Source organism: Podarcis vaucheri, assembly GCF_965113315.1.
Source record: "Podarcis vaucheri genome assembly, chromosome: 13".
NCBI classification, from domain to species: Eukaryota; Metazoa; Chordata; class Lepidosauria; order Squamata; family Lacertidae; genus Podarcis; species Podarcis vaucheri.
In genome coordinates this window covers 9,191,238-9,210,419 of record NC_138751.1, presented here as the reverse complement: position 1 = coordinate 9,210,419, position 19,182 = coordinate 9,191,238, and the positions used below count along the sequence as shown (strand labels likewise).

The following is a 19,182-nucleotide window of genomic DNA, read 5'->3' as shown; positions in this document are numbered from 1 at the left end:
GATGCTTCCCTTTGATGGGTAAAACCTCAGTGCCTAGGGCTTGCTGATCGCATGGTCGGCTGTTCGAATCCCCTGCGGCGGGGTGAGCTCCCATCGTTTGGTCCCAGCTCCTGCCCACCTGGCAGTTCGAAAGCACTCTTAAGTGCAAGTAGATAAATAGGGACCGCTTTCTAGCGGGAAGGTAAATGGCGTTTCTGTGTGCTGCGCTGGTGCCGGCTCACCAGAGCAGCTTCGTCAAATCTTCAGACAGCGCTGGCCCCCGGCCTCTTAAGTGAGATGGGCGCACAACCCTAGAGTCGGACACGACTGTCCCATACGGGCAGGGGTACCTTTACCTTGTGTATGGATAGGGTGAGTCTGTGACCTGGATTCAGGAGCTAAAGTATTAACCATCACAAAAAATTGCCTGACTGCCCAGGTAATGCAATCAGTAACCATTATCAGTTATCCTGTCAGACAGGATTTTCATTGTAGACTGCCTCCTATGATGTATGTATGATGTTTTTGAGATGGTATTTGACTAAGAGCCTTGGGCAATGTCAAAAGTCTTTAAAGGCTCTTGCACACTTTTGTTAAGGGTCTCTCCCTGCTTGGAAGGAGGGGAGGGAACTCTAATGCAACAGAAAAGAATAAATATCTGCCTTGCTTTCCGCTGGATCCAGCCTCCAACCTTTCTTCTCTGACTGATCATGGACTTAGGGGACTCAGAGTCCCATGGAGAGTTGGGCAGCAAAAGCCAAAGCCCAATTTTTACATCAGGGGTCAGCAAACCTTTTCAGCAGGGGGCTGGTCCACTGTCCCTCAGACCTTGTGGGGGGCTGGACTATATTTGGGGGAGGGGGGAATGAACGAATTCCTGTGCCCCACAAATAACCCAGAGATGCATCTTAAATAAAAGCACACATTCTACTCATGTAAAAACACCAGCCAGGCCCCACAAATAACACAGAGATGCATTTTAAATAAAAGGACACATTCTACTCATGTGATAACATGCTTATTCCCAGACCGTCCGTGGGCTGGATTTAGAAGGTGATTGGGCCGGATCCAGCCCCCGAGCCTTAGTTTGCCTACCCATGTTTTACATCACGTCCTATTGTGTTTTTAATAATCTGTTATGAGTTCTCCAGAGTGGCTGGGGCAACCCTGCCAGATGGGCAACTACTTCTTCTTCTTCTTCTTCTTCTTCTTCTTCTTCTTCTTCTTCTTCTTCTTCTTCTTCTTCTTCTTCTTGAATAGCAGTGGCTGGAAACCACAGGAGTGGGGAGCTCTTACTTCTGGGCTTCCCTTAGATGTTGGGTTGGTCACAGCGAGAAGATGTCATTGTTCTGATCCAGCAGTTTCTTCTTATATTTTTAATTGACATGGTTAACGTAGGTTCATTAATCTACTCTGACACATCCCAAAGTTGTAGCCATTGAAATTTATTGACTTTACTTACTGAAATATATTTCTTTCAGTGGGTATTCTAAGAGTATGTCCAACACGGGATATCATCCTAAATCTCTCGTTAATAATAATAATAATAATAATAATAATAATAATAATCCAACTTCTAAATTAGAAGCACCAGTCATCAGGGAGAACGACATATTAGTTATCTCTTCAAGCAGACATGGAATGAAAAGAACAAAATTCATACTCTGAAACATCAATTAGCTTCTGAGAAGGGTGCTCCTGGAAGAAAAGTTCCTCAGACATGTAAATGATATGGGAAGCAATTCCACCTATGAGGATGCCACCTGGCTGATACCACTCATGTGGAATAGGGAAAGGATCATTTGCAGGACATGTTTTGCATTCTCTTTTAGGCAACAGAAGCAGGAACACAATGAACCACAGCATCCTGGCAGCAAAGCTCCTCTTTCACTGCTGGCTCTCCTGTGTCTTATCTAAAGCAGCATCCTGGCTGGAACAAGATAAACAGACTTTGCATATTTACTTCCAAAAAGGAAACTCTGCGGTCTTACTTTCAGCATCCAAAGAGTTTCAGATGCATACAGGGATGGCCAGCACTCTGATTTGAAGCCTTAACTAGTCACATGGACTGCCAGTAAGAAAATTGCAGAGCCCTGTCAGCCTCTTGTTCCTACTCCCAGCTTCCAATAATGCTTATTTCGGTGCTTTCTGGAAAGCCCTGGAGGTTTGGCCAGATGGATAATTGCAGGGGGTGATAATGATACCTGCAGGACTGAATCTCTGAGTAGCACTCTGAACAGAAAACATGCTGGATCCTCCCCACCTGCTGATTGCAGCACAAGCCTGCTCTGTCCCTTAGTGAGACAAGGAGTGGCTACCAGGCTGTGAAAAAATCAACAGGAAAAGGAGGCCTTCATACAGGGGTGGTTAACCTGTAACCCTCCAAATGTTGCTGGACTACATCTCATCATCCATGACTGACTATTTACTATTCTCACTGAGTTTGATGGAGCAACTGGACTATCAGGAAGTAAAACATTTTACTGCTGGGCAGCTTCCAACAAAATATTAAAATACATTTCTGGGAAGGCTCTGGGGCTGTAGCCTGGTTATGAAATTATAGAGATACCTCGGGTTACATATGCTCCAGGTTACATACGCTTCAGGTTACAGACTCCGCTTCAGGTTACATACTCTGCTAACCCAGAAATACTGCTTCAGGTTAAGAATTTTGCTTCAGAATGAGAACAGAAATCATGCTCCCGCAGCAGGAGGCCCCAGTAGCTAAAGTGGTACTTCAGGTTAAGAACAGTTTCAGGTTAAGAATGGACCTCTGGAACGAATTTAATACTTAACCTAAAGAACCACCGTATAGCGGATTAGATAATTGAAAGGGGAGATGATTCTTTAGTCAGAACTGAGGGTTCATCCATGCTTTGTCTTCTCCCGCTGCTCTCCCCTAGGGAAAAACTGCTCTTTAGCATTCAATTGGAGCAAACAGCAATTCAGGTTTCTCCTGGATTATATTTTGCTTCATATTTTGGTTTGGAAAGTGAAAAAATAGATTACTTCTCATTAAAATGCAAACAAAATCATATCCCACACACATGAACACATTTCTGGCTGTGATTCATGGTCCTGGTTGAAGAGACTTCCTTATTCAGCCTTTTGTTTATTAAGTAAGGTGACAAATTTATGGGCTGAACTTTTCAATAGGACAAACTAAAGGGAGGTTTCTAAGGAAGTGGAATAAAACCAGATACATGAGGTGGACCCATTGAAGATCACTCCAGAAAGGAACATCCAGGAATGCTCTGTCTTCATTTTTGAAGCTATGAAGCAAACACAACACCCTATAGATAATTATTTTGATGAACTCTAATTGGAGGCACCAAGAATTGAACACGTCTCCATTTTTTGTATGTCAAGCATGTGCCCCACCGGGGAGCATTTCCCTCTGTGGACGGAAGGAGTTCTGCTACTGTCCCAATGAGGAAGAGATATGTAGTGTAACTTGGTGACTTCCCACTGAGAAAGCCAACCCTACTATTTTCAGACCAAAGTAAAAAATAAAAATAGAAATTTGTGCCATAATAACATGATTTTTGGAGGTGTGTTGTCTTGCATGTGTGTGTTGGAGGTGTGTTGTCCAGGATGTATTGAACGGCTTATCATCAATCCTATTTACCATTATCTCTTGCTGCTAATTCACATGGGAGGGGGAAAGACTGCCAGACATTGCTTGACATTGCCGGACTTTGCTTAGTGCCATGATGGTGTTATTCATACCTTTTGAAGGCTTTAGCCTAGAATGAGAGAGAGAGGGAAGTGCATGACCTGCTACATCAATAGCGTAGTAAGGAAAAACTAGGAATTTTAATAATAATAATAATAATAATAATAATAATAATAATAATAATAATTCATAAGCACTTGAAAATGTCTTCCAATATTTTATTTACTTATTACAAATATAGATAGCTTTTTTCAAATAATACCTCTCACAATTTAGACAAAACACTCACAAACATATAAGTCATAAACAATGTTACAAACAAAGAGCTCATCACAGCAGAGGAAGGAGTTTGGGATGGAATTAGGCTTTCCAGGCCTCTCTATGTTCCTAGGTCACACTCCTCACTGACCCAACTCAGAACCCCAAACACTTTTGCCTTTCTGCATTTTACCCTTGAAGTCTAATAAGTCCTCTTGCTTATATGGATGGAGGATAGACAGCAGCCTAAAAGTGTGTGTAGAAAATAGCCTGCTATACAAATATCAAAATGATAAAATAGGTGTTTAATGTGCATAAAATGTAATGTTTGTAGCATTTTGCAAAAACTGGAATGTATTTCTAATTTAAGACAGTTTTGCAGTAAAACTTATTTGAACTCATTCTTGTGGTGGGGCCTACTCATGTCTAGTCTGCAGAGGGTCCAAATCAAGGAATTCAGCAGAAATAATTAATGCAAGTGGCTATGAGATGTTTGGGGATGTGGTCCTTGCAATGCAAATATTTTCCCACTCCTGAAAATTGCAATATTAGAAAAACCAGCACAAGCTATTGTGACTATGCCAGAAAAAAAGAAAAAAGGGCACTGAGTAGCCATTAAATGCAGCAGTAAGAAGGGAGGCATTGGGGGGGGGGATGTTAGTAACTATGGTGTAGAGGTAAGGATCTTGTAGAGGAGGGTCTTCTCATCTGGGTAGCCCAGAAGCTCTATATACACTGCCCAGGTTTCTGCCCCAGAGAGGTCACTTTTGTGCTGCAAAGACAGCAAAAACAATGAGGGAGGCAACAACCAATCCCCTCCTAGCAGAAGGAAAACAAGAAGGGAACCAATCTAACTTCTCAATGCCAGAATTTCCAAAGACTGTGAGCAGCCACCAAGAAGGCCCTGAATGGAAAAGTAATGTATTTGTTCCTACAATAAATATCCAGGTGGGGAAAGAGAACTATATTATTATCTTTTCCTTAGTTGCTCCCTGCTGTTAAGCTCTGGCCTGAACAAAATTATGTAGCATTTCGGCGAAAATATGCAACCCAGTAAACCAGCACTGGAGGCCAAAATGGAGAAAATCTCCACAGCCACCATGTATTTCCCTCTGGTACTCAGGTAAGTTGGAAGGAATGAAACCCACACACTGCAAAATGCCAACATGCTGAAGGTAATGAACTTGGCTTCATTAAAACTATCAGGTAACTTGCGGGCTAGGAATGCCACAACGAAACTAGCAATGGCTAGGAGGCCCATGTAGCCGAGGACACAGTAAAACATGGTGACTGACCCTTCATTGCATTGCAGAATGATTTCTTCTGTTACCGAGAGCATGTCTAAATCAGGGAAAGGGGGAGACGTTGCTAACCACATAGTACAAATACAGGCTTGAATAAGAGAGCAGGAAAGGACAATAGAGTTGGACAGGTTCCCCCCCACCCATTTCTTCATTCTGGATCCGGGCTTTGTGGCCATGAATGCTAAAGAAACAACGGTAGTCTTTGCCAGTAAGCAAGAAACAGCCGCTGAGAAGACGATGCCAAAAGATGGTTGACGAAGAAGACAGGTCACTTTACCAGGTTTGCCCGGGAACATCAAAGATGAGAGGAAACAGAGCAAAAGGGAGACCAGGAGAGTGTAGGTGAGGTCCCTGTTGTTGGCTTTGACAATGGGGGTATCTCTGTGCTTAATAAAGATTCCGAACACCCACACTGTAATCAAGGAAAAAGAAATAGCAACGGAGGCTAAACTGATCCCTAAGGGTTCTTCATAAGACAGAAAGCTTTTTATTTTGGGGTTGCATCCGTCTCTCTTCATGTTGGAATATTGATGTTTTGGGCAGTTCAAACAGTAGCTCATGTCTGAAATATAGAAACAGATCTTCTTTTGATTCGAATTCATTAATAAGTCATGGATATTCACAGCAATCAAAATTGTATCTTTACTCAGACATCCCACTAAGTTAAGTGGGTTTTCCTTGTGTCAAGAAACTTTGCCTAGGTTTGAATGCTTCTTGCACTCTTAATTTCTGAAAGATTTCTGGAACCAGTCTGATTCCAGGACTGACTGGCTAGCCAGGGCACTATATTGTAACAAAGATAATTTAACTATTGAAAATAGTGTTCCAGAATTATTCTGAATTATTCAACCCTGTACAATGGAAAAAGTCACCTACCAATGTGGTTTGAAATCTTCCCATCAGGGCATTGCTCACAGTCATAGCAGCAAAATTTATCCCCTTCCTTCCTTTTCTTCTGATAACCAGGGGGGCAGTAGTCATTACACACAGAAACAGGAAGCATCTATCCATAAACAGAAATGTGTTTAGAATTGAACTTTTTTAAAAAACACAAACAAACAAACAAACATCAAAATGTATGTAGTCTGAGGTTGTCTCCCAATTGAGAAAAGTGACTGGCAGGGCATAAAAGATTTGCATCCAGATCCCACTGAACCCTACTATATATTTCTTCAAAGTGTACCCTAACTTCCCACCTGGTTAAATGTTCTGTGCCACATTATTATATCTTCATTAATGATGAATTCTTTTCCTCCGAGGTCTTTGGGATGCACACTTCCAGCTTTCACTCTCTGGAATGACCTGTTTTTATATGTGACTATGTTCACAATGTCAAATCCTCCTTCTACTTCCCTTTCGTCATTGAAGAACATTGCTTCTCCAACTGAGTTGTTAAATGAAATGCCTTGAAGAAATGGGTAGAGCTGACAGAAAGAAGAAAAACAATAAATTCCAAAGAGAGAACAATATTTTGGAGACTTCAAACAAATATTTTATGCCAGGTATTTTGCACATGAGCTGTAGATGACACCTAGCTCAATTTCTCAGTTGAGACGCAGGAGAATTTGGAACATGCAACAGGCCTCTGCGATCTACTTGACAAGGGTGAATAAATGGAATCTGAATCCTGATAAGGTATTTCCACCTTTCTAAGTAGGATGGGACCCTCATACATTCACTCTTAGAGCCCTGCACAAGCTGCCAATTTGTTTCCATCTTGAACCTGAGTTTTTCATAAATAAGATGGAAAGCTATAAAGATCTTTGGACCCAGGTCCTTGAGGAACACCCTTTGCCCATTCAAGTTGTTTGTGTATGCCTTTGCAATAAGTTCCTTATTTAATATGTATTGACATTTTGCAATAGTACATTCAGTGAAATGATAATAATGAAAACAAACGAACTTTGAGACACTACCTGCCAAGGCTTGAGATGCTGAAGTTCAGATTTTTTGCTAGCCAATATTCCTTTGTGATTGGTTCTGGATGTGTCAATAACATGCAGTGCATGTGCTACACTATACACAGCATTGTAGATGCTGTAGCTGTGGCCCATCATGTGCATTTCAAAGAGAGCATCAGGAAGACTCTCAAGACTTTCCTCTCCCGTACAACTTTTTTCTGTTGGTATGCCAGGATTGGAAAGGGAACAGTCAAATGCTTGCTCCCAAAAATCTTTGAGAAAACCATCTCCTTTGTTCTTGTACGGTTTAATGTTATGGAGAAATTCTTTGAAGCCTGGGGGGTCTTTTGAATGAATGGTGAAAGAAATGGCACCACTGAACAGCTGTATATCCATGGTTCTTTGAAGGCCTGATAACATAAAATCAATCTGGGTTGTCATAATCCACACCTTTCCCAACAACGTGGTTTTTCCCTTGTGAGGGTCTCCCCAAAAAAAGAAAACAGTCATCAGCCATGTAAATGTTAAATTTTCTCCATACAAAATGAAAACACTAACTGTAGTTTTAATGTAATGTACATATATATTTGAGATAATGAAAGGGAAGGCATCTAAGTCCTTCAGACTTGCTTGTTCTGGGAGTCTCTGTGTGAAAGCTGAACATACATTATGCAGGGAAAAGTAGTGTTCCAGGGTCTGCAGAAAATTTTCTCCAGTGGCACCATCTACAACAAAGAGTCCAACCCATGTCCATCCAAAATGCTGAAGTAGCCAGACAATCCCCATATATTGTGGGGCTTCAGTGGGGACCATGCGGTAAAAGAAGGGGACCTGACCTGGATTACTCTCTTCTGGGTGAAATGTGCCATACATGAACTGAAAGAGAATTTACAAACAGAGAGAGTTTAGGACCAGTATTTAAATGCTAGCAGTTTTTATGGAACAAATAATTGTTGAACGAATTTGCAGGCTTAGCAGACATGTTGTTGTTTTGTTTAGTCGTTTAGTCTTCTCCGACTCTTCGTGATCCCATGGACCAGAGCACGCCATGCACTCCTATCTTCCACTGCCTCCCACAGTTTGGTCAAACTCATGCTGGTAGCTTCGAGAACACTGTCCAACCATCTCGTCCTCTGCTGTCCCCTTCTCCTTCTGCCCTCAATTTTTCCCAACATCAGGGTCTTTTCCAGGGAGTTAGCAGACATATCCTCCACTAAATAATATTAAATCTGATCAAGGAAGGAGTTCACTTACATTAGTACTTGCATTGTGCTCTTGGTCATTCTCTACGATAGGTGGCAAACTTTATACTCCTGGACCTCCACATTTGGACGATGTGACCCTTTTGTCCAAGCCAAGCTGACCTGCTTTTCACAATGGCCTCCACCAAGTGTTGTGCAAGGCATACATAGGGCAAAAAAGCCACCTGATGTCACCTGACAAACAGGGCCCATGTAGAGCAGGGGAGATAGCGATCTAGTCTGCTTCCCCACTCCATGACTTGGAAGGAGAACATGTGTCACATGGAACAACCTCTACATGGGGAGGATTCCTTCTCAATTTTGCAAGAATTGTCTCCTCAGTTCTAGAATACATGGTAGGCTCTCTGAAACAGGCAGTTGCTATGCAACACATAATGAGAAGTGTGACTAAGAGGACATGTTTAACACACACATCCCTGCTTCCTCCACCACCTTATTAACATCACATTGGCATACAAATACTTAAATAGGGTAAGGGTAAAACACTCTTCCACAAGGATTTTCTCTTAATTTTAGTCCCTCCACCATTCACCAGACATTCAGGATCACCAGAACACTCACAGAACATCAGTTACTGACCCATTCAAATATCTTGCCTGTGGTATCTTGTAGAGACTTAAGATGTTGTCCATGCGGAAGGTAGTATCAGAGCCAAGTCCCCCAATAGCAACAATGGGGTTTTTATGGGCATCACATTTGTAATTAGGGGAAAAGCTGTGTGGTTTGCAGAACACATCCAGAGTGGTACGGTAGGTCATCATTGCATCAAAGTAGTTGTCATATATGTGGAACCCAAGAGTGACATTGGGCAAGATCTTGAGGTCCTCATTGATCTCATTTACAGCAAATGCCAAGGCCAGGGCATGCTGATAGAATTTTGGCAGAACCCTGCAAATAGAGCTCAATTAACCTTTTACTTAATCTCCAATTTATGTGGAGTTTAAGGACATTCTTTGAGTTGTTACATATGTTTTGCAGCTGATAGTTTACTTTATTCTTCAGTTTAGGCAAGATTAGGTTTACTTAATTTATCTTTGTGTTCTAGAAGGCCATGAAATGATTTACAAGAAGAATAAATACAGTAATAAAAATACATAAGCATATGAAAAACATAGTCAGAGTAAAAGCATTCAATCATTAGTGCTGCCAGAATGTCTGGGAAAATGAAAATGTCATTGCTCGAAGCAGAAATGAAGATAAAGTAGGGGCCAAGCAGTCCTCCCAAGGAGAAGGTTATTTAGATGGGGAGATGCAATAGAAAGCTTATGGTAGAGTAATTTCTTTCAGAATTGTATAGAAAGAGATGCTGTCATAACAGAGGTATTATTTATTTATTTATTTATTTATTTATCTTTAAAGCTTTTAAGAGAGAAGTGATTACAGAAATCCATAAAGTTTATTCATCTTTCCTAATCATGATGGCCACATGGAATCTACAGGATCAGTGACAACATAGTTCTGAATTCTACTTGTTTGAGAACAATATGGGAGAGCAATTATTGTGCTCATATAGTGTAACTCCACGGAGCGAAGAGAGCGGCGGGGAGGAGAAGCGGGCTAAGGGGAAGCCATAGCTAACTCCGGAAAACGAAGCCCCGAGCTTGCCGGGGGAGCTCACAATTCTCGAAATTAAGGAACCCGGGCTCAAAACAATTCCAAGACAAACCAGGGGTATTAAGGAAAGCACCGGTGGATCATATTTACCTACGAGACCAGCGCTATCTCCAATCAATTTGTACGCGTTGGAGAAGCAAAGTTGCCGAAAGTGAAAATGTGTTGCCGCTAGCGGCTACAGTTTCTTTCCCCCCTCAAAGCTGCTACAAACCGTCTAATACAAACTAATTCTTCGATTGAGGAAGAAGAACTTAAGCTAAAAGGGGGGAACGGATGGTTAAGAGTGGGAACTCTAAGGTCCTTTTTGGAACTTTGAAAGAAGAAGCTGAAAAGAACAACCTTAACTCCTTTTTTTCTTTTTTTTATTTTTAAAAAAAAGGCTGCGTAATAGAGGAAGTGCTTTTGACTCCATTATACGGTCAGTTTTTCGGGCTATTTCCGTTCCTGTCCCTGTCTTGCTCTGCAAAATTCTTTGTGTGGGTGCCTCTTATGCAACCCACTTGGACTTAATTCAAAGTATTGGTTTCTAAATGGCATCAGAGAATTGAGGAACTGGACAGGTAGTTGAAACCCTCTTTTTCACGATACTAGGGGTTTTTTTTCTTTTTTTTTTCCTTCCCCCCCCCCCTTTCTTTTTGGTAGCTTACCCAGCTAACTTTAGGAATCTAGGACACCCAGTGGCTAGAAGAGTAACTACAGCTAAGTTATATCTTTCTTTTCAATCAGTCTAAATTATCATATGTGTTTTATCTGACTTCTTTGTTTAAAGACTGAACTGGACTGAATAATTTTACAATTACTTTATAAACCTTACAAGGAATAGCCCAACTGGGGTAGAAGGTTATTATATATATACATATCTTTATATATTTTTTTTTCTCCTTTTTTTTTTTCTTTTTTCTTTTTTTTTTTTCTTATTCTCCCTTTTGGTTTTTGCTATTTCAATTTTGGACTGGGGGAAGAGGACTTGAATTTTAAATTTGGAACTCTTTTTTTCTTCACTTTTTTTTTTCCTTCTTATTATTTATATGCACTCATCTGGAATTTTTTATGGCAAAACCGGACTATAATTGGGAAAACTACGATATCTAAAGGGACTAGCCTAATTGGTGGCAAGAAGATTTTTTGGTTTCTGTTCCGTTCTCTTTCTCTGCTTTTTTCTTCCCCTTGCCTTCTCTCTATGGAACTTTTTGGACGCAACTAATACCTCACTTCCCATCTGTGCACCACTTGACTCCCCGGCTGGGAATCCGAACTAAACCAGGTTTTACAACTACTCTAAAAGAACTTATACGGATTCCCCAATTGGGGGCAGAGGATTGATTCTCTCCTGCCTCTTTCTGCGATTGGAACTTTGAACTTTGATCTTCTGTACTCCCCTCTATATGGGACTCTAGTCCCCCGTGGTATAACCGGAGTATAAACTCTTTCCCTTTCCCCCCCTTCCTCCCCCCCTCTCTTCCTTGAAGCTTCCCAGACGAAACAAATCACTCTTCCACGATTTGGGGGAGGAACTTGGCAACCTTTGGTAAAAAGGTTAATATCGATTCTTCTAACTTAAATCCAGAGGAATCTGGGACTGGGAACTATATTACGAAGGTTGTGAGCGAGTAAGGAGGGAACTGACATAAAATTGAACAATACTAGGGGGTGCTAATTGCCGTTAAAGGCTATACTGGAAGGATGTCTCACGTGCCTAAGAAGGGTGCAGAGGGCGGGACACCAGGAGATAGGAGGGGATCTAAACCAGATGCAGATTTTAAGACAGAAATTTTGAAAATGTTTGCTGAAATTAGACAGAGTGAAAAGAATATGGAGGACAAATTGGAGCATGTGAATACAAGAATAGAACAGGTGGATACGAGAATTGGGAAAATGGACCAAAAGATAGAGGAAACTGTAAAAGAGCTAAGAGGTCAAATTAAAGATATTTCCAAAAGAACACAATCTCTGGAAGAAGGAATGAAAAAAACAAGAGTAGAAATGAAGGAAGTGAAACGGGAGGAAGAAAAACTAAAAGTAGGATTATCGGAAGTTAATAAAACACAAGAAGAATTATGGGACGCAATCGCGATGAATGAATTGAGGCAACGGGAGGTAAATCTTAGGTTGAGAGCAGTCCCTGAAATACAAGGCGAAAACATCAGAGAGAAACTGATAATAGAAATAGCACGATGGTTGGCAATACAAAAAGAAGAAGTAGAAAGATCGGTTCAAAATGCATTCAGAATAAGAACAAGAACATCTAGAATAAAGAAAACGCCGGGAGACTGTTTGATTACTTTTAAAGATAAAGACATGAGAAGCCTAATCCTACAAAAAAATAGAGAAAAAAGGCTAAATATTGATGGGAATTACATAATCATTTTCAAAGATATTCCAGTAAGACTTTTGAAACGAAGAGACCCATACAAGCAATTGGTCCAAATTCTCAAGAAAAACAAGATTGAATTCAAATGGGAGTTCCCTCAAGGGATCTCATTTACCTACAAAAGCAAGAAACATAGGATTATCAACCCGGAGGAAACAAGTAAATTTCAGAGGCGATATAAGGAGTTGATGGTGGAGGAGGAAGAAGAAAGAGGAGCAGTTGGAGGAGTCGATCCACTGGAGAGGAGGTATTGGGTGGAAAAGGAAAGGGAAGACAGAGAACCGGAGGAGGAGGAGGAGGAGGAGGAGGAGGAGGAGGGAGAGGAACAGGAAGAAGTCGGACTATAATCAATTAGATAAATCAATTAGATAAATCAATTAGATAAATAACTTAATTTGGAAAAAGATGGCGCTAAAATTATGGAATTGGAATATTAACGGTATGAATGACAAAAAAAACGAAACAAAATCGAACAATGCCTAAAAAAGAAAAATCTTGATATTATCTGCCTCCAAGAAACACACGTGGCAAAGAAGCACAGGAAAATATTGATTAACAATAGATTAGGAAACGAATTTGTGTCCTCTGATAAAGGGAAAAAGAGAGGGGTTGTATTATATGTAAAAAAGAACATTGAGGCGCAACAAATCTTCAAAGATGAAGAAGGTAGAATAATTGCAATACAGATCAAATGGCAAGGAGAAAAAATAATAATTGTTGGGATATATGCACCTAATGGAAATAAAACTGATTTTTATAAAAACTTGGAAGAGAAATTGTTTGAATACATGGACCAAAAAATGATACTTATGGGGGATATGAATGGGGTGGTCTCGTTGGAAATCGATAGATTTAGAGAAAAAGACGTAAGTAGAGAAGGAAAATTGCCCAAGACTTTCTTTACTATGATAAAAAACTTTAATTTAATTGATATATGGAGACTTCGACATCCGTTGGAGAAGCAATTTACGTTTTATTCGGAACCAAACAAGTCTTTATCAAGAATTGATCAAATCTGGGTTTCCAGTGAGCTAACTCCAAGAATTCGACAGATTGAGATACAACCAAAAACAATATCAGACCACAGCCCAATAAAAATGGAGGTTAAAGGATATGAAGAAAGATTATTCAGATGGCGACTTAATGATTATCTCTTAGCTGACCAGAAGCTTGTTCAGGAGGCTAAGAAAAAATTGATAGACTACTTTACAGATAATATGAACAAAGGCACAAAAATGAGCATAGTTTGGGATGCAAGCAAGGCAGTAATAAGAGGATTCTTTATTCAACAGAATGCGATTAAGAATAAGAATAGGGAGAAAGGGAAGAAGGAGATCTTAAAACAAATAATGGATAATGAAGTAAAATTAACTAAGAACCCAAACAGCTCAAAAATAAAAGAGAATATTAAAGTCCTGCAGGCACAATTTGCAATGATTATTAACAAAGAGGTGGAATGGAATATCAAAAGGCTTCGACAGAAAAACTTTGAATTCGCTAACAAATCCGGCAAATGGCTTGCGTGGCAAATTAAGAAAAGGAAAGAACAAAACACAGTTAATAAAATCATCTTAGAGGGAGAAGAAGTTGAGAATCCCAAAGCCATTAGGAAAGGATTTTTGGATTTCTATAAACATTTATATAACAATAGAGAAAAGAATAACATGAGGAAAATAGAAAGATTTTTAAAGGAAAAAGATGTGAAAAAGATCCCAACAGATAAGAAAGACCGACTGAACGCCCCAATAGTAAATGAGGAAATAATAGAAATAATAAAAGAACTGAAGAAAGGGAAGGCACCAGGACCAGATGGTTTAACATCTAGTTACTACAAAGAACTGAGGCACGCCCTAATAGTACCAATAAAGGAAGTCATGAATAACATACTACAACAACAGGATATCCCCGGAACGTGGAGAGAGGCCTTTATTACACTTATTCCAAAGCAAGACACTGATTTGACACAAGTAAAGAATTATAGGCCAATATCTCTGTTAAACACAGATTACAAGATCTTTGCTGGAATATTAGCAAAGAGATTAAAGAAGATATTGCAAGAAATAATCCATGTAGATCAGGCAGGCTTCCTTCCGGGCAGGCAGATGAGAGACAATGTTAGGAACATAATTAATATTTTGGAATATCTGTCTGTAAGGACTGAGAAGCAAGCCTTATTAATGTTTGTGGACGCAGAGAAGGCTTTCGATAATGTATCGTGGGAATTTATGTTAAAAAATTTAGAAATGATGGAAGTGGGGAATGAATTTTACAACGGAATAAGGGCAATTTATTCGGAACAAAGAGCTAAATTGATTGTGAATAATGTATATACAGAAGAGTTTAAAATATCGAAAGGTACCAGACAGGGGTGCCCTCTCTCGCCGTTACTATTTATAACAGTCCTGGAAGTCCTTCTGGGTTCAATAAGGAACAATGACAATATAAAGGGGGTTACAGTCGGTAAAAATGAATACAAGATCAAAGCTTTTGCGGATGACATAGTAATAACGATTGAAGAACCAAAAAACAGCTTGAATGAGGCATTGAAGGAAATAGAAGAGTTTGGCAAAATGGCTGGATTTACTTTAAATAAGAAAAAAACAAAATTAATGGCTAAGAATATTGATCTGACTCTGGTGGATGAGTTGCAACGAGAATCAGGAATTGATGTGGCCAAAAAAGTAAAGTATTTGGGAATATGGTTGACCCCCAAAAATATTGATCTATATCAGAATAATTATACTCAGGTGTGGAACGGAATAAAGAAAGATTTAGAAACCTGGGGTAGAATGAAACTGTCCTTTTGGGGCAGAATATCAGCGGTCAAAATGTGTGTGCTACCAAAGATGATATTTCTGTTCCAGATGATCCCTATAATCAGGGGAATAAGTGTATTTAAAGACTGGCAAAGAACGCTTTCGAGATATATCTGGCAGGGCAAGAAGCCAAGGATACAATTTAAGCTGTTGACAGACGCAAAAGAAAGAGGCGGTTTTGCCCTGCCAGATCTAAAACTCTATTACGAGGCGTCTTGTCTTTGCTGGCTAAAGGAGTGGATAAAACTAAATAATAATAAACTGTTAGATCTAGAGGGCCATGATAATAGATTGGGATGGCATGCCTATTTATGGCGGGAGAAGAAGAAAATCCACCAAAGTTTCACTAATCATGTTATTAGGGGCTCCATAATAGAGGTTTGGGACAGATACAAAAATATTCTGGAATTCAAAACTCCGCATTGGCTGTCTCCACTAGAGGTAATGTCGGTAAAAAAAACGAATATGAGATCAAATTGGATAACTTATGGTGATTTGGTAGTGAAAGAGGGGGAAAAATGGAAATTTAAGCCATATGAACAAGTGAAGGAGCAGGTCTATGATTGGTTACATTATTTCCAGGCAAATGCAATGTTTAACAAGGATCTAAAAGAAAGGGGATATATAGAAAAAGTGTCTAAATTTCAATTAGAAATAATTGACAATGATGTGAAGATAATTTCGAAAATGTACAAAATACTTTTAGAATGGCAAACAAAGGACGAGGAAATCAAGTCGGTTATGATTAAGTGGGCCAGAGATCTTGGTCACAGCATACAATTAGAGGATTGGGAAAAGGTATGGAACGAAAATATGAAATTCACTGCATGTACAGCACTGAAAGAAAATATAATGAAGATGGTGTACAGGTGGTACATCACACCGGCAAAGTTGTCTAAAATGTATAAGACATGTAATAAGTGCTGGAAATGCAAAGAAAAAGAGGGATCTCTCTTTCATATGTGGTGGGAGTGTAGGAAGGTGAGGGGCTTCTGGGATTCGATTTATTGTGAATTGAAAAAGATCTTTAGTTATTCGTTTGTTAAGAAGCCAGAGTCCTTCCTACTAGGTATAACAGGAAGAGAGATAAAAAGACGGGACTATAAATTGTTCCAATATGCTGTGACAGCGGCAAGAATACTGATGGCCCAGAGGTGGAGACAGGAGGAAATGCCGACCCTGAGCGACTGGAGGATGAAACTTATAGATTACGCGGAATTAGATAAATTGACTGGAAGAATAAGATATCAAAAAGATCAAAAATTCACCGAGGACTGGGGGAAGTTTGCGGCATATCTGGGAACTATATGTGATCAACAAACAACGCTAGTGGGGTTTAAAGAGACTTTGTAATACGGTAAGGAATATTGCAAGATAGGAATAGAGAGGTGTAAACTAATGGTAAACTAGCAATACTATATAGGGAAATGCGAGGAAATAAGAACAATGGATGATTGTGGGAGGTGCTGGTGGAAGCTCAAAAAATGTAAATATGTAATTAAGTTGTAACCAATATAAGCAAATGAAAAACTGAATAAAAATCAATTAATGATATTGTGCTCATATAGTGTTTGGGGCTTTCTGTAGGAACCTGGTTTCCTATTGTAGGAATGCTGAATTAGATAAGATGTCCATGTGCTTACTCCCCCACCCCAATTAGGCATTTAAAACTTAATTAAACACTGTGCTAGTTCCCCAAATTATTCAGGGCCAAGATCTGTGTCAGGAATTCTGTTTCATGCAAATCTGATGCAACCTAAAATCCTCTACACACTTACGTGGGAGTAAGCTCCATTGGACTCAACGAGGTTTTTGGCTCATTAGACATGCATAGCATACTGCTGAGAAATTGCATACCACTACAATTAAAAGGGTCATTTTTTACAGGAGAACCAACCCTGTGTGTGTGGTACAAAGGACAAGAGATCAAGAAAGAATATTTTTGCACTGAATTAAGCGTACATGCACTTTAATTGAGTAACTTCTCACAGGCATAAACAAATCTTTGTGACTGCACTGGGGACAGGCAACACAAAGAGAAAAAAATAATAATTTCTTACGCCGGTATTTCAAACAGGTCCTGAGAAGGTGGGTGCTTGAATGAGATTTTGTTCAACATACTAACAATCTGAGAAGTAATCCCACCAATGATGAATCCACCTGGCTGATGCCACTCATTTACAACAGGAAAGGGATCACTGACAGGGCAGAGTACATTGCAAATTATGTTAGGCAGCAGAAGCATCAGTTCTAGAAGCCAAAGCATTCTGGTGCCAAAGTTTTCCTAAAAATCCATCAGATGTTCATCAAAGATGTTCATCAAAAGCAGCTTCTTGAGTTAAAGGCCTGACACCATCAACATGGTTATAAACACATGCCTTGGAAACAAATGGAGGTTGCCAACACTCTGACTTAAAATTCAAAACCTAACATGAAAGAAGAGGGGAAAAGGGAGAAATTGCATTGACAGAGTCCTGCCTGCATCTTGCTCCTACTCCCATCTCTCAATGGCACAGTAGCTGGTGCATCAGTACTTTCAGACTTGCTCATTGCATGTTTTTTAGTGTTTCCTATGGACGCTCTGGTGATCAAGTCATGGTGGAGTAGATAATTGCAGGGGGAGATAATTGTTTCTTCCTGAATAGCATTTTTAGGTCCCATTCCCCCAAATACACACACCATGTTGACCTCAAAGAGGAGTGGGAAGTCAGTTCCAAGCTTTTCGATGAGCAAACACCAAAGGGGGAAAATTAAGTCCCAACCTTGATTAGGGACACAAAGAGAGCTAAATTGTACATTGAAGGCTTGTCCAACTCCACCTTGCTCAAGGACATTAGAATAAACATTTTTTTCAACAATGCATTTGCTGTGTAGAATTAACTAGAGCTTAGTGGCAAGAATTTTCAGCTTGAAATGTTAAGGACAGGATGAAAGCGAAATTCTCAAAACAAAGTTTGAGCAGGGAATGGGGGATCTTCATGAGCTTGAGGAGCTAAGGGTTACCAGGCAGTTTGTTATTGTCATCATCACCATGTCTGTCTATCATCTATCTATCTATGTATCATCTATCTATCTATCTATCATCTATCTATCTATCATCTATCTAAACTATCATCTATCTATCATTACCCTGACCATAACTTCCAGTGGATAACCAATCAATGTCCCCCTTTGAATAATGTAATACCTTGGTGTATTATCATCAAAGGAGCAATTTTAAAAAATGTAAAAATAAAAAAATGCTGTTCCACACCACATTAATCTCTAAGCAGTCTGAGATTCCAGGGGTTCCTGGCACTTACCCTGGATCTGTGTTTCTTTTTGGAAATTAGGCACAGTGGAGACTCTGGTATCTTTATGATATATGGTTTATTTACACATATACACAACCTGAGCCTACAGTGGATGGTTTCACAAGAGGCCCTTGTTTATCTCATAGCCAAATCCTTAGATTCACGCAGAAATCAAATATTGTGCTCTGCTGCTCTGGCTTTCCAGTCTGCTTTTCTTCTAGATCACATCACAGCCAATATTGCCCTCAACTCTGGCATTGTCCTGACTATTTAAGAACTAGAGGAGGGGCTCTACCCATTTGACGTCTGGCACAGATTCCCATTTCCTTTGCTTTCTCAATGGCTCATCACCTTTCCTTTGCTCTCCCTTAATAGCCCAACACCCAGGTGATTCCATGAACACAGAAAGCTATGCTGACTTATATTTCAAGACTTGCTGAGTGATGGGCCTGGCATTCAGTTTAACACCACAATCATTGATTAAATTCTAACACCTACAATATCAAGGAACTTAGAGGAGTCTGTCACCGACAAACTCATAACAATACAATAAAGCAATCTTAAAATTTACAAGACAAAGCACAACACATATGAAGCAACAAAATGGAACACACCTTGCGTCTTCACACAGTGCAGAAGACAAACTTTCATTAGACTTGAACATGGATGGCATTAGGCATGATGGCTATGCTCTGATGCAACACATCA

General features: G+C 39.8%; 1 protein-coding gene across 1 annotated transcript in view; it reads right to left on the bottom strand.

Moving 5' to 3' along the window:
• The window catches only part of LOC309516863 (vomeronasal type-2 receptor 116-like), a 345,242-nt gene extending 336,607 nt beyond the window's left edge, over nt 1-8,635 (bottom strand). Inside the window, exons 1-4 of the mRNA XM_082195813.1 lie at nt 8,373-8,635; nt 7,134-7,994; nt 6,414-6,641; nt 6,094-6,220 (exon numbers count right to left, since the gene is read on the bottom strand). Coding sequence (XP_082051939.1) covers nt 6,094-6,220; nt 6,414-6,641; nt 7,134-7,991 — 1,213 coding nt within the window. The 5' untranslated portion in view covers nt 7,992-7,994; nt 8,373-8,635. The remainder of the gene's footprint in view (nt 1-6,093; nt 6,221-6,413; nt 6,642-7,133; nt 7,995-8,372) is intronic.
• Between the last annotated feature and the right edge of the window lie 10,547 nt (nt 8,636-19,182).